Below are 18,630 nucleotides of genomic sequence, written 5' to 3' on the forward strand. Positions count from 1 at the left end.
CAGTTTAATCCTTTAGTCCTGCCCTTAACCTTCTATTAAGGTGCCTAATCCTGTCTTTATTAATGGTTTCACCCTTAAATTGATTTTATTTGTCTTTATTGTTGTTTAGTGTGCCTCAACATGTAGTTCTTCCTCATTTTCAGAGGATTTAAATAAAAGATGAATGAATGATAATGTTTGACAATAAGAAAAATACACAGTATCACCAGACCTATCCATTCAATCTTTTATCACATTGTTCACTCTAGTCCAAAAGTGTCCATAACAAAGCCGGTCTAAGGCCCATCCTGTTAAACAGAGTCGTCAGAGTCCCGCTTGACGGTCCCATCCACAGATAAATGTCCAGTTTTCACTTGTTGTCCTTCAAGGTCTTGTCCAAGATTCCCCAGTCGATCAGTTTGTATGTAACAATAGTTGTAAATCATCCAAAGAGATGTCGCAGGCATCGTGTGTCGGATTCGGTGAAAGAGCTCAGAGGAGTTTGATTGGATGAACAGAATTAGAGCTGCGATCGAGTCATGAGTTGATTGACTTGGAAGCCGCTCCACTCTCAGAGGAAAAGCTATGTGATCCAGCCGTGCGAGTGATTGGACCAATGTGGAAAAAAGGGGACAGTTGCTTTCGCTGTGGAGAACAAACCGTGTCACATTTGTCGGATTATGTTTAAATTCAATTAGGCTTCAATGAGCGGGATTCCTCTGCGCCTCTGCCTGTGATGAATCAGATCTTTGTTGGCTTTCTTAAAGAGAACTTGGTGTAAATTGGTCATTATTTGTCCCATATCAGCATCACTTGATATGTTGTACTTTGTCTTCTGATTGAATTAATGTCCAGGTTTAACAGAGAGGCATGGTGGAAGCAGTTGTTGGCCTTAGCTTTGACCCACATCCACACAGAAACACAACCAACACGCTGCCAACAAACCATCCCATCCTGCCCTTCCTCGTCCTGACAATGGCTGGCGGGTGTGGGGTGTCAAATCTAATGAAACAGCCAGGGAACAACAGCTGAGTGTGAGTGGATATAGGGGGCTGGAGGGAGGGAGGAGGGGGTGAGTCAAGACACAAGTGTCCTTGTGAAAGCCGGAGCCAGACCAGAGAGAGCGAGAGAGCTGTCCTGACCATAACAACGAGCCCAAAATGGCTGCCAGTCATGGTTAAAGAAAAAGAGGCTCTTTGGGCGTGAATCACCGCTGTCGCTCCTCTCTGCTTGAATGGTGTGAGCTCATGCGAGGTCCCTGAGGCGGGCACAGAGGCAGGCTTGACTCGGATAAACTTGGCTGAGCTGGAGAAGGCAGCAGGGCTGAGCTTTACGTCTCTGAGGCCTCCACTTTCTTAGAGCAGGATTTGAAGGCTCAATGCCGGCCAAAACTATGCGAGAAATGTGAGACCCAATCTTATCGGATTCTGAACTGTTTACGTATTTCCTCACGTTTTCATTCCTCCTACTTCTCTCTGTTTAATTGGGTGCTGGGATTAGGACTGGATTACCAAAGGAGGGGAATTTTTCGTGCACAAGTGTGCCTTAAATCAGATCCCATACGGATATCTTTTATTACATGGTGTTATGGTAGACCATGCACTAATAAGTCACAGCAGAGAGTGCTAAAGAGACGACCAATAGGGGGAGGAAAGTGGAGCACCAAAATCTCCAGATGCCCAAACACAATAAGATTAAGGCTTTGCCACATGCTATTGTGGACGGCACATCCTGGTGGAAGTGAAGCAGCCATGGGTTTGGCTTGTAGCTTCCTGAACCAGAAGCATCCCTCTTTAAACCAGGATCTGGGAAAGGGGGTCACAAGACAAGTTTAAAGAGGTTTTAAAAGGATTGGCTTTTTCTCCAATTTTTGCTTCTGATATGTTTTGTTCTTACCCCATTCAGATTTCAATAACTAGACCAGGGTTCTGCCTGAAACATCCCTCTAATATGAGTCAGATATAAAAATATAACCTCAGTAATTCATATTCTTTATATCTGCTGACTTCTGACCCTGTATCAATGCTTTAAGTCTTTAATAGGTGTTGTTTGATCAGACTCCGTACACTGAACATGCTGAGTTAGCATAAGCAGCCGACTGGCTTGGGAAGACCCAAATGTCTTCTAAATCATAAAATCTCACATGAATGACATGCGACTAATTATTCTGTTCTTAACTATTTAAAAATCTATTGACAAAATACTCCAAGACAGTCTAGCTCTTAGATTACCCCTTTTGCAGAGCTCTACTGCAGTACATCACCTCTGTCAGGATGGAAATACAGGTTAAACCTTTCAAAATAAAATCAGATGGTTTGGATACAAAAAGCTAAAAAGTCAAAGAAACCTTATTAAAATGTTTAATAAAGCAGATTAAACAGTCTGCTTACAGAAAAAAATTAATGAAGACACTCAAACGTAGCAAATGTAGCAAAGAATAAAGCTAATGATGCAACAATAACAATTTAAACAGGTAATGTAGCTAATGTAGCTAAAGCTACATTAGCTACATTGCTGATATAACTGTATCAGCTGAAACTAATGTAGCTTTATTAGCAATAGCTTTAGCTACATTAGCTATGTTAGCTATGTAGCAGTTACCTGCATAGCTAACGTAGCTACTTTTAGCTATGTTTCCTAAAGCTTACTAGCTAAAGCTGAAGCTAACGTAGCTACGTTAGCTTAGGAAGAAATGTTAATTAGATAGCCAGTGTTGCAATCTTAGCATTTGCTAATGCTAACAATGCTAACAATGCTAAGAATGGTGTCCTCTCACAAGGAAACCAAATAATGTCAGTTCCATCCTGAAAAATCTCACAGTAGTGGTCTGCAAGAAGGGGTTTTTGATATTTAGTCTGTAGCCAGGCCCCTCTCAAATATTCAGTTTTAAATGTGAACTGAATAGCTAATTTTGTGATATTTTGCTACTTTAGATAAATGTTATAGTCTGCTAGCATCACAATGTGACAGTACAGCCTTGCTCCACCCTCTTCTGTCACTTACTCGCCCTTTTATAAAATTTAACAGTAGTATTTACATGCCATCTTAAATCACTGTTGTCATTTCATGGATGACTTTTAAATTTGAAGGAGAAAAGCCGTTAAAAGTGGCGACATATTCAGACTTCGGGACCCAATCCGCACACAGTGGGCAAGGGCAGAGATGAGCAGCCTGTTGCTGAGCAGCTAGGAGGGGTTCAGTGACCATTAATGTTGCTATCCTCACAAAATTATATACCTGAAAACCTTTCTGCTTTGCTACTCTATAACAGATGCAATAAACAGTAGTGTATTGGAATCTATATCTGCACAATTTTGGCCAAAATGATAGTTAGAATTATTCTGATCAATACTTAGATCAAAATGATCAATTACAATTATCATTTATCTCTAATTTTAAGATTAGTGTGCATCTGTGTGTTGAGAAAAACTGAGGGAAGCAAGATGAGCAGATTTAAGTTGTTTGAACAAAAACTACTACAAGTTAGACACTAGTCAACATTATATGTAAAATGCCACAATGTAAATAGGCTAATACAATACTCCATCCTATAGGACTGACTGTTGAATATTCAGAATAGACATTTTTTTGAGATTCTTCAACCAAAAAGCTTTTAAAGTCCTATTTAAAAGGTGTAACTCAACATAAATAAATGGTATTTGTAGCTCTTACATGCACATAAAGCAGATCATTTGAGCTTCCTCTACTACAGGTAAGTTTATCCAAACTGCGACCTTTAGATGACAAAGGAATTCTGACTGAGGAAAGAATCCTTAATCTTATCTACTCCAAATATTTTCCAGTGTAACAGCAGAGACTCTTGGTTCATCTGTTGCCACATCTGATGTGCACACACTTGGACAAATAGAGATTAAAAGCATTCAAGCACAGATGCCAATGACTCATTCAGGGGAACAAATTTAGCAAAGCACAGGAGTTTTAGGAGGGATAAGAGAGGAAACAAAGCCTCTTGTTGCAGATGAGAATATGCAGGTGACCGATGAGGAAATGGGGCAAATTCAGAAACAACAAAAACAAACCCATTCAATCACATTCATCTGCTACGCCTGTGCCGACATCTCTCTGAGTGCTCTCCTGCCTCTTTCTTGAACTGCGGCGCTGCACACGTGCATCAAACAAGGTTGCATTCATGCACTGAGGAGAATAAAGCACACACCACAAGGTACTTAAATGTGTGTGTGTTTACAGTCCGGCCTGACCTGGATAAGCCACTGGAGCTCTGCAGGGCTGCTGAGTGGACTAGGAAGGGGGCAGAGGTTGAAGGAGGGGAGGGGCAGCAGTAATCGGCTAATCTCATTAATACCCCGACTGTGGGTGCCCTGTCAACAAGACACAGGGAACAAAGGAGGGAGTAAACAGCTGATGACCCTGGCTGCAGTCCACTCTGCACAATGCATACGCTCACACACAAAAACATGTCAATCTTAAATCCGTGCTCTGCTTCCACCAGGAAACTCTCCAGAGATTAGATAAAATAGAAACAGTCCGCTGGCAGGTTTGAGTGAGTTACGATAAAAAACAGCAACTGTCCCCTCAGGCGAGACGACCCTCAAAAGGCTCCTCGAACACGGCCTGTGCGTCCTGCTTTGGTGGTCACACAGCGCTCAGCAGGACCAGCGGGACCTTACATGGACCTCCTCAGCTGTTCCCATCAGTCTGAGTCACTTTTCACTGCTGGCACAAAGGGCTTAGCCAGCAGCGGATGTCAAGATTTCTCCTTATATTGTTCAGGAATAGAACGGGGACTTGGTGGATTATACTGTCTATGCCACAGTTTATTCTTCTGTGTATCCTCTCTGATGTTCACTGTGAAAATTCCTTGATGGCTGATCTCTTTTTTAATATCTTGACTGATGACATTCAGATGGCTGGGTAAGGATGCTAGGGTGTCTGATTTTAAAGGGCAGCTGGGATGACTGGGAGCAGGGGGGTCAGAGGGGACAGGTGGACCAAATGGTTCCCCAGTTTGAGTAAACTAAGAAGAAGAGGGACAACTGTAGGCCTCTGTTTGCCAATGATGAAAGAAAACACCGGTAGTAGGGAGGGGTTTAATTCCTTTCTATCTGGGGATGATAGGGACGTGGAAAGATTCAATACAACGCTCAAGATAGGCCTTCAGTGCCTCTTCAGAACTGCAAAAGAAGAAAAAGGGAACCAAGAATCTGAGACAAATTTATGTGTCTTGTGCAATGAGAGTACAAAAAGGCATGCGGTCAGCAAGGATCAGCTCAAACTCTCACCGATCCAGCACTCGACTATAGTCCTGAGGGCTACAGCTGCCTTCACTCTTGAGTTCAGCGAATACTTGCGTAAAAAAGTGCGGATCTGCATTGATTCGCAGCATCTTGGCGCTGGTGGCATCGATGATGGCGAGGCACCGGTCCCAGAAAGCCTCCTTTCCCGCCTCCACCAGGAAGGGCTTAAGCGGGTAGGAGATCTCGTTGCCCATGTAGGAATAGGACAAGTAGAGGCAGGTGAGAAGGATGGCCTGCAGCTCATGCTCTGACGCCACCAGGTCGCCGTCAACGACGTCTCGGCACAGCATGTAGACGAAGACCACATTTGCTGGCGTAACAAAAGCTTGGTCCTGCCAGCCTTGAAGCAGCAATGAGCGGTCCACGGCTCGTAGCCAGAGCACAGGATCAGCTGGAGAGAGGTGCTTTAGGCGGTAGCAGCGACAGCACAGGAACTCGCCAAGGCAGCGCAGTAGCTCACTGGTGGACGCCTGAACGATGACACGCTTTGGGGACGAGGTAACAGTACCTTGCGGGACTTTCTTCACAGAGGAAAGCTGCTGTGACTTGCTGTAGCCAAATCCATGCCCCTGACCCAACCCAAGCCCATAGCTGAGCCCCAAACCCAGACCCGCTGGGCCCTCGTAGCTGGACAGGTTGGCACATGACAGCGACTTCTTCACATTCTCTCTGTTAAGGTGCAACAAAGGGTCCTTCTGGTAGATGTTAATGTTATTGTTGTTGTTCAGAGGGTCCACAAAGGTCACAGAGCCTTTCTTGGAGTTGCCCTTCTTCTTCGTGGAGGCCACGAGCCGTTTCCATGTGAGTGCAGGCAGGAAGATGGACTGACCCCTCTTCAGCCCGCGGTCTTTCTGACTGTTAAGGGAGCGGCTGCTGAAGCTCGGGTAGTGGCTGAGCGAGCCCGGCCTGTTGTCATAGTAGCCTGATTTCCGGGAGCCGGGAGACAGGGATAGTACAGTGCCCATGGTGAGTCAGAGCTCCAGAGATTACACTGCCTTACTGCTGTAGTAGAGCGGAGGGTGGGTCAGAGGCAAAGCTGTCTTTATTTTTCAGTATCCAGAAGATGTGTAGTCTCAACGGGGAATATGGAGGAAGAGATGAGCAGTGCAGACATGACAAGACGAGCACAGCGGAAACCTGCGACATGAAAACACAGAGAGAGGATTTAGAGAAAAGCACTGCAAAATACATATGTGCAAGCAAATTTAGATGGCAATATACTATAAATTACACCTTGCTAACTATAATCCTTCAATTCCTGTGCCTTCCTAAGCATAATTATGTCCTTCTTGTCAACAAAAAGCATGAACTAGTCTGCCAATTTTGGTGTTTTTGGACTACAATGCCTTTTACTGCTGTGTTTTTAACAGTTCTATATTTTTATTATGTATTTTTCTTACATTTCCATGTTTTATCTGCCACAAACAAGAGCTGCTAAATGGCCTCTTGTGGGTTTTATAGCAATAATAATAAAGATTGATCATACTGATCAATTTCTGGACAAAAAGTAACAATTTAAAGCTAAAACATCTGAAAACAGCTACTTTAATTTGTGCATTTTCCTCTGTAAAATCTTATTTGTGGGGATGGTAAAGGTGATGAAAAAGTTTTGTTGCTTTGTGACACAATTACCCCAACACTGCTTAGAAAAGTGAAACTCAAACTGCATAATCATGTAGTTCTCTTGGCCTATGTTCAAGGCTGCTCATAAGGGGGGAATAGAGGCCTGGAGCCATGGAGAGGCCCATGGAGGTAATCAACGACATAGCCCATACTAAATTTAGCAAAGATTACCTATTTTTTAACAATCAATTACTCATTCTAACTTATTAAAGCAACAAAAATAAACATTATATTAATTGTTTTCTGTTTCAAAATGCAACCCCCTCTTCTTTAAATAGTTAGAGCATTCATATTTGTAATTTAATGATGTGGTAAGGCCTACTGGACCAGGACAGTAATGTCCAATCATGTAACCAATGATAAAACCCTGCAACAATTTTGATCGCAATCTACTCTAAAGCTAATTAGTGCCAGGCTCAGGAGTTATATAATAACCAGGTAGCTTGAAATGCTACACATCCAGGAAGCATATTCATGTATTGATATCATAAGCCAGGGGTGTCCAAACAAAGGTGCAGGGGCCAAATGTGGCCTGCAATCCAATTTTAATTGGCCCACAACAAATTCTAGAAACAAACATCTGAACTAGAAGAATTTATTGATGCGTTTTTGTGACTTAACTGGGACAACTCGGTTAAATATTGGCATTCAAAATATCTTGCTTTCTAACTCCCTGATGAGTTTTGGCAGCAAATAGCAGTATCAATAATATTCCAGGGGAGGAACCAGTGGTAGCTAGGGCCCACTGGAATCTGATTGGCATCCCCGAAACCCTGAAACTGATTGTCTGTTTTCCTTGTCAGCCGTTAAATCAAGCGTTTAGCATTAGTTCAGGCATGCCACTGAGTCAAGGTCTTCCCCGATCAGCTGATCTCATGCAAGCCCTCATCAGCTGACGGCCAGCTGAGTTGCTCTTGCACGCTATTGGCCAGTCGCTCCCATGCTCTCATTTAAACTACTCTTGCCTGGCCAAGCTGTGTAACTCTCTTTGCAATCTGCTCTTGCAACCCTCCTCCGCCCCGGCTCCTCCTTTATTCTGCTTCTGACTTGATTAATAGCATACACCTCGCTTTGTGGATATCAAAGTGGCCCCACCATCCTTATATATTTCCACATGTGGCCCTCAGTGGAAAAAGCTTGGACACCTTTGTCATAGGTGGAGCCAGGGGTGGCTTTTGTGTAAACAGTTTTTTACAGTCATGGTAGTTAAATGCAAGAGAAACAGACAATAAAAAATAAACTGTTCACTGAAAAGTTAGCTGACTGTTAACTTCACTTGTAACAGCTGGCAGCTGAAATGTGCTGCTCCATCAATCAGAGAAATTGCTGTGACACTCAAGGATTGTGGGTAATGTAGTGCTGTTGCCCCAGATTGTGACTAAAGCATATCTTAAAATAATATAGATAATATTATAATTCATGTCTTATACATTATCATAAATCAGTTTTTCCACATTTAAACCATGTTTTGTTGAAAAATGAACGCTAAGTTCACTAAAGGCAGTAGAAATGGACAGAGGAGGGAGTTTTGCGCAAAACAGATCCATGGTAGAGGATCCTCAGCTGAAACTCATAGGTTGAGTTAATATGCTAGATGGTCATGCGTGGCTATTAATGACACAGAATGGCTATCTTTTGCTGGATCAGCCACTTGCAAATGCGGCAAGGCTATACCCTCTTCTCCACCACTGCAAGGCACTGTGAGAATTATCTTTGTGCACCTTTTTCTTGAACGTTATCTGGTTTTTGAAGCATCCTGCTTGCTGCACCTGCAAACATTCAATCCAGAGTTTATTCTGTCGACTAAATGTTCATTTTTTTTCCCAAGTATGACAAGTCTAACCAGCTAGTTTCATCCAGGAAGCTGTTGGACTTTATTGTCAATAAAGCTGAAAAGCATTTTAACTTAAATTTTAAGATTAAAACTAAATCCAAAATAGCTGTCACAGTTAAAACTGGCTTTGAGGAATCAGCCAAAAATATGGTAACATTAAAACTCATCATCCAGATCTCTGATCAAAAATCAAGTCACATCTGATGATCTTATAGACAGTCATCAGCCTGGACGTGTTCATGTTTTTGTAAACAGGCATTGGAATAACCAGGATTCTCAGTAACCGCTCATAAAAGAGAAACTAGTGAGGATTTAAAGCAGTCAGTGCTGAATGAGTCAATTGTTCTGACCTTTCAGCAGAATAGTGCTGGTTAAACTGGATTAGAAAGGGTTAATCAACTGATTTAATCAATGAGCTCTGCCTCACTGAAACTTGTGGAAATTCCTGGATTTAAACTATAAAAAGGACTTTTTCTCCCTCTGGGTGACCTTCTGTTAAAAGCTACTGTTTGAGATCACATGCAGCATCCAACCCATGTTTCAAATGATCAATCAAATACAGACAGCAGTGTTAAAGCCTATTGATCAGTGGTATAGGCTATTGATTCGTCTTCACAAGGCTCACCTGTGAGTCCAGGACGATGTTTTTTCAGTTTGCTTGGATGCAAACATAAAAGCCTCGTTTGCAGCCACAGGCGATAAATGTCAGGACAGAGAGAAATCTGGAGATCTATGAGAGGCAGAAAGTCACTCTTGCACAGGTTCTGACTCTCTCCTCAGGTCTGGATCCACGCGTGTGTCCTCGCGAGGCGGGCTGCAGGTGTCATCCTCCGCTCCACCTTTAAACCGCGCGCGGATGGAGTGATGAATGTTGTTGAATGTTTCTTCAAGTTAACGGATGAAATGTCTTTTTGTTGGCGTTTCCATGTCCGTTTATCAAACTTTCACAGAGTCTGAGTCCTTTCGATACTCTCCATCTCTCAGCCCCGAGCCGTTAAGTCTGTTCCGCTCTCTCCCGGGTCTCCGCGCGCTGACCGGAGCTCGGTCCCTGCAGTCCGACCTCTGCACGCGCTCCTCACTCACCGAGGGCTGAGCAGCCAGTGAGCACGCAGAGCCTCATCACACACACATAAACACCCACACCGCCCCCCACAGCAACACTGACTCCTCCTCGCGGGGATCAGCTGCAGCCTGACACACACACACGCACTCACACGAATAATAATAATAATAATAATAATAATAATAAAATCAGTCTAATAAACTCTGTTAAACCAGTAACAGATTATTTAAACAGACTTTATAGACATACAGACTGTATTTAGTTATTGATAAAGGGTTATTGAGAATAAATTAATACCTATAAATAAACGAATGAATGAATAGCATAACAATAATAATCATAATGTAAACTGAATGGAATGGTATAAATAATTTGGCTCTCTTAACAAAAAAAATATCTTTAATGTCAAAGTGAAAACAGATCTCTATGAAATAATTTCATATAACTAAAAATATGGCATGTAAAATAAGTGACTGCATAAATATTCACTGCCTTTAAAGTGACTGACCTGATTCAACAGAGGTCCAGCCAACTGGTGTTAGCAGTCTCACAGTCAGTGAAATGGGGATCACCTGAGTGCAGTGAATGCATCTCAAGTCATTGTAGTATAAGACACCTGTGTCTGGAAGGTCCAGTCACTGGCCAATCAGTTTTCCTGGCTACCATTACACCATGAAAAAAAGAACACCCCAAGCAACTGAGAGAAAATACTATTGAGAAAGTCACCATTGAAGAAAAGTCAGTTTAAATCTCAACTAGAGTTTGCCAAAAGGCATGTGGGAGACTCCATGGTCAAATGGAACCAAGTTCTTTGGTCTGATGAGGCCAAAATGCTGCTTTTTAGCCATCAGGCAGGACGCTATGTTTGTGGACATCACCACAAACATGCTATCTTCACTTTGAATCACAGTGGTGGCAGCATCATGCTGTGGAGATGCTTCTTGGCAGCCAGCCCTGGAAGGCTTGTAAAGGTAGAAGGTGAAAGGAATGCGGTAAAGTATAGGAAAATCCTGGAGGACAATCTTAATCAGTCTGCAAGAGAGATACAGCTTTGTTTCCAGCAGGACAGTGACCCAAAGGATACAGCAAAAGCTACACAGAAATGGTTTAAAGGCCTGTTTACACCTGATAAAAAAGCGAAAAAAGGAGCACCCTCCCAATACTAAATTAGATGATAGGTGCACAACTTATCTTCAGTGTTCAACGCTGAAGAAGACCACGAGTCGAAACGTGTCCGTTGTGCCTTAAAGCCTGAATAAACTGATCTAAAGGACATTCTGAGTGCGGATCTTCTCAGTTTTAGTTTACCTTTTACACCTGATCCCTGTGTAACCTGACAGAGTTTGAGCAGTTTTGCAAAGAAGAATGGAGTAAAATCACAGTGTCCAGATGTTCAAGCCTAACTCAGAGCTGTAACTGCAGCCGAAGGAGCATCTACTAATTACTGACTTGAAGAGGGTGAATACTTATGGTGTCACTTTTACATTTGATTTATAAAATCAACAAAAGGGTGAAACATCCAAGGGGGTGAGTACTGTTATAGACACTGTATGTGTCGTGTGTGGTACAGAAGTAGTCCCGGTTGTAGTATAAGTATCTTGTAGAAATGCAGTAGAAGCAGCAGTAATTTTAGAATGAGCAAAAATCTTTTTGTCACTTCTGCACAAAGTTCCAGTCCCCTGCTGAGGAATGAGTTTGTCTAATAAACTCTGTCAGCGTCATAAAGTGCAAATAGTGCAGAATACATGCAGGCCAATAAAGACATAATGACTTGACAGAAGATGTAGAATAGTCCCTGAGAAGCCTGGAAATAAAAGTGTCAGTCACTGAGAGGTAAAACAATATAGTCTGATATAAATTTATAGGAACATTAACACACTGCTGTTACATTACATATTATTTCATCAACTGTGAGACTGGGAGCTGCACATTTACCTCCCTAAGATCTCTGTTATACTGTCACTGTAGGTGTGCTGTACCCATAAGGTAAACTTGAGAGCATGTTTTCAGTTTCATCTGCCTACTCCAGCCAGAGAACCTGCATACCACCTTAGAGGCAAATAAAACTTTATGGTTTAAATCGAATTGAAAAGTGTGTATCAGCTGGAGATGAAATGAAAGCGCGTATGTCTCACCTGGGAGGGTTTTACTGCAGGTTGGAGTGGGTAAGCCCCCCCTCACGTGTTTGCAGGTCTGCCTCTATTATGCAACTGTCTTTATGAGTCCATCTTGTATTGTAGGTTGAGTGTAAGAGGATCAGATGTATTGATTGAACAAGATGTCAATAGAATATCAGTGGCGATAGCGTTATCTTGTACCAAAGTGCAGCAGCAATCCCACACCTGTGTATGTCACAAACACACAGTGTTTTGCAGATTTTGGGTCTTTATCAGAAACCAAACCATGAAAACTGCTGATTATAAATTCTGTCTGTTTTGGGTATTGCACTAACTGTAAATCACACAGTGCAAATTGAATTTTCATCGATTCAGGCATGCCACTAATGACTTGCTGCCTCATACAGCTTCCTGTTTAAGAGCAAGATTGTAGCTGTGTCCCAATTCAGGGGTGGCATTCTTCAGCGGATGCATTTGATGACTGATTGCATCATAGCTGTGAGTCAAAGGCTGTCCTTCAAACATGGCCAACAAGTATGCATCTTCCATTTCATGGATCATAAACTATATATTCAGTACTTTTATTGTGGCCTGACACATCCTGATAATTCATTGCCTGAAAATTATAACAAGATGGTGAACTCTTAAGCTGCCAACTTTTACTGTTTAAATATATTAACTGGTTTCTACTCAATCTGATAGCTACTCACACAAATATTAAAGACTAAAGAGGCCCCTAAAAGTTCTGGTTATCTTTTAAATAAGAGGTAAAGATTTATGAAGTTAGTTATGTTAACTAGTCAGAAGTTGATAGCCACTGTGGGGGTTGCTTAATAATGAGAGGGTAGGATTGGTGACAGCTTGTAGACAAACTGGAAATCCTCTGTAGACCAGATAATCTTGTTTCAGCTCAACCTGAGTGGTCTATGCAAGCTACAAAGGCTGAGTCTTTTAAAGGCTGCTACCCCTGAATTAGGACACAACTGACTCAAATTCAGTGTTAACCAAATTAGCATTAGCATGCCCGTATTAATGATAACAGTGACATTTTTGTTGACATTTGAGATCATTACATTTGAGATACAGCAACTTCCTGTTTAATGGCAAGATTGCACTTGTGTCCCAATTCAGGGGCGTTATTCTTCAGAGAGAGCATTTCCAGATTGATTACATAGCTGTAAATTAAAGGGTCTCCTATATGACAGCCCCCTTCAAACATGACCAACAAGTATGCATCTGTCTTTTCATGGACCACAAACTATTCAGTCCATCCTTTACAGCCAGAGTTATCCTGATAATCCACCGCCTGACTAAAGAAACACAATGTGAGCTCTCCAGTAGCCTAGCCTTTTTCTTAAATGTAAGTATTGTTTTTCTGCTCAATCTATTAGCTACTATAATTAATGTTATTGAGCCACTTGAGGTTGGTAATGTTTGCTAGTTTAAGATTGCTTGGCAAAATGGGTATTGCTAAGAAATGACAGGGTACGATTTGTGACAGCTGATGGTGCAAGTCGCTGCTGGCTGAAACCGTGCATCACCAAAACCACCACCTTTCAGGGTATTAAAATATGCTGTATTTTTCAATGAATGTAACACTGAATGGTCATTGTCAGCACCTTTTGGGCAATTTTCACTGCTTTAAAATGTGTTCAAACCCACTGACAGATGTAAAGGGTAAACAATAGAACTGATTTATGAAGGAAAATGGGGAAGAAATGGAGATACAAGGTTTTGGTCCGATGCCAGCTAAACGGGAAATCACCTAAAGACCAGAGAGGCTTATTTCATTGACCTGAGCAATCCTTGCAGGCTATGAAGACTGGGTCCTTTCAGGGATGCTCTTCCTGAATTGAGACCCAGCTATCTCAAATTTAATGTAGCATCTTCCTGTTCAGTGGTGAAATTTCATGAGTCCATGCCATATATTCAGGAACTGGAACCTTATTGAAGGCAAAGTGTTAGTCCTAATAGTGATTTAATTATCAACAGTTATTAAATTATTCTGTGTACTTACAGTCTGTGAGTTTTCTCCAAAGCAAACTTGAAACAACAGCAGAGGAAGATAATAAAGTATCCCTACAGAGATATTTTTTCTACACCAGGAGCGCTGTGGTTGAAAGCACTCATCTGATTGATCATGAATCACTTCATAACCTGGCAGAAAATATCTAAAAGCTTGTTTGGCAGCGTCTCAAACACGCTGTCGCACTCACAGCTGTCCACTACTTTCAAAAAAACTTAATACAACGATTATAAATCTATACTCTCTGTTTAACGATACAGTCATTAAAATGTGGTTATCAGGCAAATAAATCTAAAAAAGCCTTGAAAATCACACAAAATATGAAGAAAACCAAAGGTTGCTCAGGATTGCAATGCCAAGTGTGTCTTGATTGGATTTTGACAGCTGGAGCTGCTGATGTAAGCCAGATGAGGAAGGATCTATGATTGATAAACACATCAGACTTTACTTTAATCACTGTGCTGTTACAAATCCTCTCTGACAGTGATGACAGCCATGCTGAGAGCTGATGTCAGGTGTGATCAAATGAACCAGATTCATTGTAATCTCTTCATAACAGTCATGTGAATGAGAAGTTGGTTTCTCTTGATAGGGTATCCTGTGATCATGGAAATCTACCTTTTGTTAGCCCAACTTAACATGAACCAACATGTTAGCATGAGAAAATAAGTCTCTTCATCTGAAGGTGAGAAAATAATACCTTTGGGATATTTATTGACATTTGTGGAACAGCTTAACATTTTGGAAAGATGTTTTTTTTTTTTTTTTTTGCTTGATCTTAACAAAATATCTCAAATTCTAATTTGTATCACATGGTTTTACAGGTGCCAGGTTTGAGAATGAATGGACCAATCAGTGTCATTTAAGAGGAACGAGGAGGTAGCGATTGGTGTGGTCTTATTGTTTATTAAGCTAAGTAAAGATGGCAACCTGTGAAGCAACTAGCACATGCGTAGCTATATTGACAATTTTATCAGAAATGTACAATATTTCTTAATTAAAAGTGCAAAGAACTGTAGTGAAAACTTTTCTTGGAGGAAAAGACATTTTTGCTTTTCTCTTGACCGGCTTTTTTCAGAGTTTGATTCACCAACTAAAAGTTAACATCAATATAGTTTACAACCTGGGCAGTGCTTATTAAGTCATATGTTTTGTTGCTCTGATTGGCTTGTAATGATTGTGACAGACAGAACACTAGTCCAGTCAAATGTTAAGATTTCTTTTGAAAGGTTCTGCCCGTCTCAAACACTGACTTTGGGGTCTTTCCCAGACGGCTGCAAAGTATATCCCTTTACACTGATATGTGAAACAGTATCTGGTGTGTCAGGCTCCTCATGCTTGCTCTCTTTGCATTTCCTGTCTTCCTTTAGCAGTCCAGTCAATTAAAGGCACAGTATGTAGATTCCACCACCAGGGGGCTCTCAATCCAAATGTTAGCAAAATATAAGGAGTAGAAATGCTCTGCTCAGCCCTGGCCGCCCTAAAGACAGCCTGGCTGTAGACAGCTGATCTCAGACGCCCACCCCTGCAGACCATCAGAGACCATGTCTCTGGTACAACATAACTCCAGTTTTAGTTTTTCTTTTTTATTCAATTTTATTCTTAAACAGAGTCTGGGTGTTACATTCATGAAATAGCCACATTGCAAACATTGCAGGTTAAGCAACAATGTAGAGGAAAGGTCAGAGGTCTCACCAGGGTGAAAATTATGTACAGACTCATTTTAGAAGTAGTTACACCAGCAGTTGCTCAAAGATAACATAGCCATGCTATCTATGTAGTTCATATCAACACATAAACTGATGTGGCTATGTTAAATTAAGCAACATGAGCTGTCATAATTTTGTCTTTGTATTGTTTGTTTGTGAACTGGAGCACTTTTAAATGAATAAAAAAGGTAGGTTATGCAAAAAAAAAAGAAAAGAAAAGAAAAAAATAGGACATAGCAGTAGTTGTTTTTTGATTAACATGGAAATATAATGCTAAAATTCTGCATGTTGTACCTTTAAAGGTATTAAAATTTAACAGAAGTCTCCAGTGACAGTTGCAGTTAAAGGGGACATATTTTGCAAAAATCACTTTTTCAAGCTTTCTCCACTTTTCATAAAATGTGTGCTAAAATGAGCCGTTCTCAGATTTTCCCCTCATGCTGTCATGTGGAGAGTTAGCACTGCCCTCAGCTGCCAGCTGAGAAGAGGATCAGGAGAACAACATCCATGAAGCCACATTCATTTCCTGAGAGGGGCGGAGTCAGACTGCTCAGTAACATTTAAAGCCACAGACACAGAAACAGCTCGCTCTGAGCAGGGCTGAAACAGAGAGTGTTTTAGACATGCAAAAATCCAACACTGGAGTGTTTTTTCAGCAACAGACTTCACAGGCATGATTTGGGGACTTCTGAGACCAAAATAAACTTGTCGTAAAAGGGTAAAATATGTCCCCTGTAAAAACCCATTTTAATGGAAGTAAAGTTTTCTCAGCTTGCAGCCTCCATCAGGATTATCAATGATCCTTGTAAAGACTACAAGCTGAAATGCTTTATCCTCAGAGCACTTTGGAAGTTTTGAAGTTGTGCCAGAAATACCTACTTGGTACCTATGGAGGCAAAGAGCCCATGATAAAATTTTTAGATACAAATCAAGATGGCAACTTTGGAGTCATGGAAAGGTAATTAACAGACTGATGGTTTGGAGCAGCTCTCATCCTTCTGATAGTCGGTCGTTCTGAATTGTGTAAAATGCAAAGGATGTTACGTGTTTGGATTACTCAGAGTGTGATCACATGTTTGAACCAACCCTCCTTTTTAGGAACAAAAATATAACACAGAACAACCAGTTTGGGTCTGACTCATCAAATTGCACACAAATAAGGGAGAGACAAGTCCTCCTCTGGCTTAAGCCTATCTCTTGTTTCTTTCTATTTAGGTTTATACGTCAGTGTGAGCTGGCTGATTGACTGGTTGAGTTGTATAGGGCTGATCTCCTCATTCAGCACACATAGTGTGCTATTTCTTCTCTGTCCTCATTTTCTCTGCTGCTCTTCCCTCTCGCTCCCTCGGACAGCTGCAGGACTCTCAGCATCTCCTGCACAGCTGACCCGGATGCCCTGACGGCTATGAAAAGAGCTGTTGTTGTCCACTGATAGCCCTCCCCTGCACCCCCATTCCCTCCTATCCTTTCTCTGCAATCTCACTCTTACACATAAACACGCACACACGCACGTCATCACTTAACAGCAGCAAACATGAGGCAGGAAGCACGAGCACAGACCTGTGATGGCTGTTATTGTCATCCTAATCCTCATTTTGACATTTTAATTTTTAAATCCAGGGATTAAGTGGGAATAAATTACATGAAACTTTACATAAGCATTTGTTTAACTGATATCAAAACTATTCAAACAGGTCCAAGAGTCTACAGTGTGCACAGCTTTAAACAGGGAGGTCATGTTGTATTTGTTTTCGTTCTCCTGGTTTGAACTGATTTCAAAGTCCTGATTTGGGGTCAGAAATCTCTTTTTGAGTGTTTTTGATGTGTCTGACCTAGTTGAATTATGCAACTGGGATGTTCTGACTTGTCCCACATTTGGAGCAGAAACAGCAGCAGAAGACTGGTGCAGTCAATAAAACAAATGGTTTCTCTGAACCGGGGCTTCTGTTACAAATGAGGCCCGGCAGCTGTATGTCTCTGCTATCACAGACACTTTCATCCACATCCAAACTCACAGCGGAGCGGTCTTGCCTCTCTGTCACACACCCACTGATCATGTTTGATTTCTTAGAAACCGAGCAGCATGGATGCACCGCCATGAATTGCAAAATGAGTTTTTCTGTTGCAGCGGGGGAAACGGTTTCCTCTGCTGATTCAGAGTTAGAGCTTGTGGCATTTCTGGGTGTACAGTCGCAGCTGAACTAGAGACTAACTTTTGTTTTTGACCTTGAATGGTATACTTTAGAGATAACTGATCATGTTTCAGCTTATTTGTGAATCATTTTACACTTTGCAGAATGGAAACAGGTGGAAAAAACAACTTGAATCTATTATCTGAGAAAAGGTAATCTGATTTGAAGAGAAATGTTCCATGAGTGCTGTTACACTTGGGAAGGCACTGTGACTTTAATTATGCATGCAATTTTACAGGTGATGATTTATAATCAGAGCTTAAAGCACTCCTGGAGGTATGGTCATAGCTGATATTGAGTTTGCATTTAGCTGATCACTTTATTTATCACCCACTTTACTTTTTAAACAAATCTCAGAGTGCTACTGATTAAAAACAAGGGCATAACATAATCTGATTGGACAAGATGGCTCCTATGAGCGCTGTTATACCGTATAAAAGCATGGGGAGTTTTAACTGTACGTATTATCCACCTCTGATAGTTCACAGACAAAGGAAATGGAGCTTTACATGCTGTTTATGGTTTAAAATACACTATATAGACAAAAGTATTTGGCCACATCTGTTAATTGTTGAATTCATGACTTCATGGCTAGGTGCTTGATAGTAAAAAAAAAATAATCTGAGGGGGAAACATGGAAACAAACATCAAGATTAACCAGAGCAAAGACTTCACAGAAAGAAAGTGCCAAAGGTTTAAAAGAGGACAAGAGAAGAGAAAACAGTAAAGAAAACAAGAGTGGGAGGAGACAGTAACTGCGGCAGCAGAACAAGGACACAGACAGGCAGAGAGGGACAGTATGGGCTCAGCT

General features: G+C 41.4%; 1 protein-coding gene across 1 annotated transcript; it reads right to left on the minus strand.

Moving 5' to 3' along the window:
- Window positions 1-202: 202 nt before the first annotated feature.
- Window positions 203-9,791, minus strand: si:dkeyp-92c9.2 (uncharacterized protein LOC571482 homolog). Its single transcript, XM_041810022.1, has 2 exons — window positions 9,338-9,791; window positions 203-6,392 (listed from the first exon to the last, which is right to left on the minus strand). The coding sequence occupies exon 2, from the start codon at window positions 6,218-6,220 to the stop codon at window positions 5,237-5,239; it is 984 nt and encodes a 327-aa protein (XP_041665956.1). The 5' UTR covers window positions 6,221-6,392; window positions 9,338-9,791; the 3' UTR covers window positions 203-5,236.
- Window positions 9,792-18,630: the final 8,839 nt, after the last annotated feature.

This window comes from Cheilinus undulatus, linkage group 16 (genome assembly GCF_018320785.1).
Source record: "Cheilinus undulatus linkage group 16, ASM1832078v1, whole genome shotgun sequence".
Classification (NCBI taxonomy): Eukaryota; Metazoa; Chordata; class Actinopteri; order Labriformes; family Labridae; genus Cheilinus; species Cheilinus undulatus.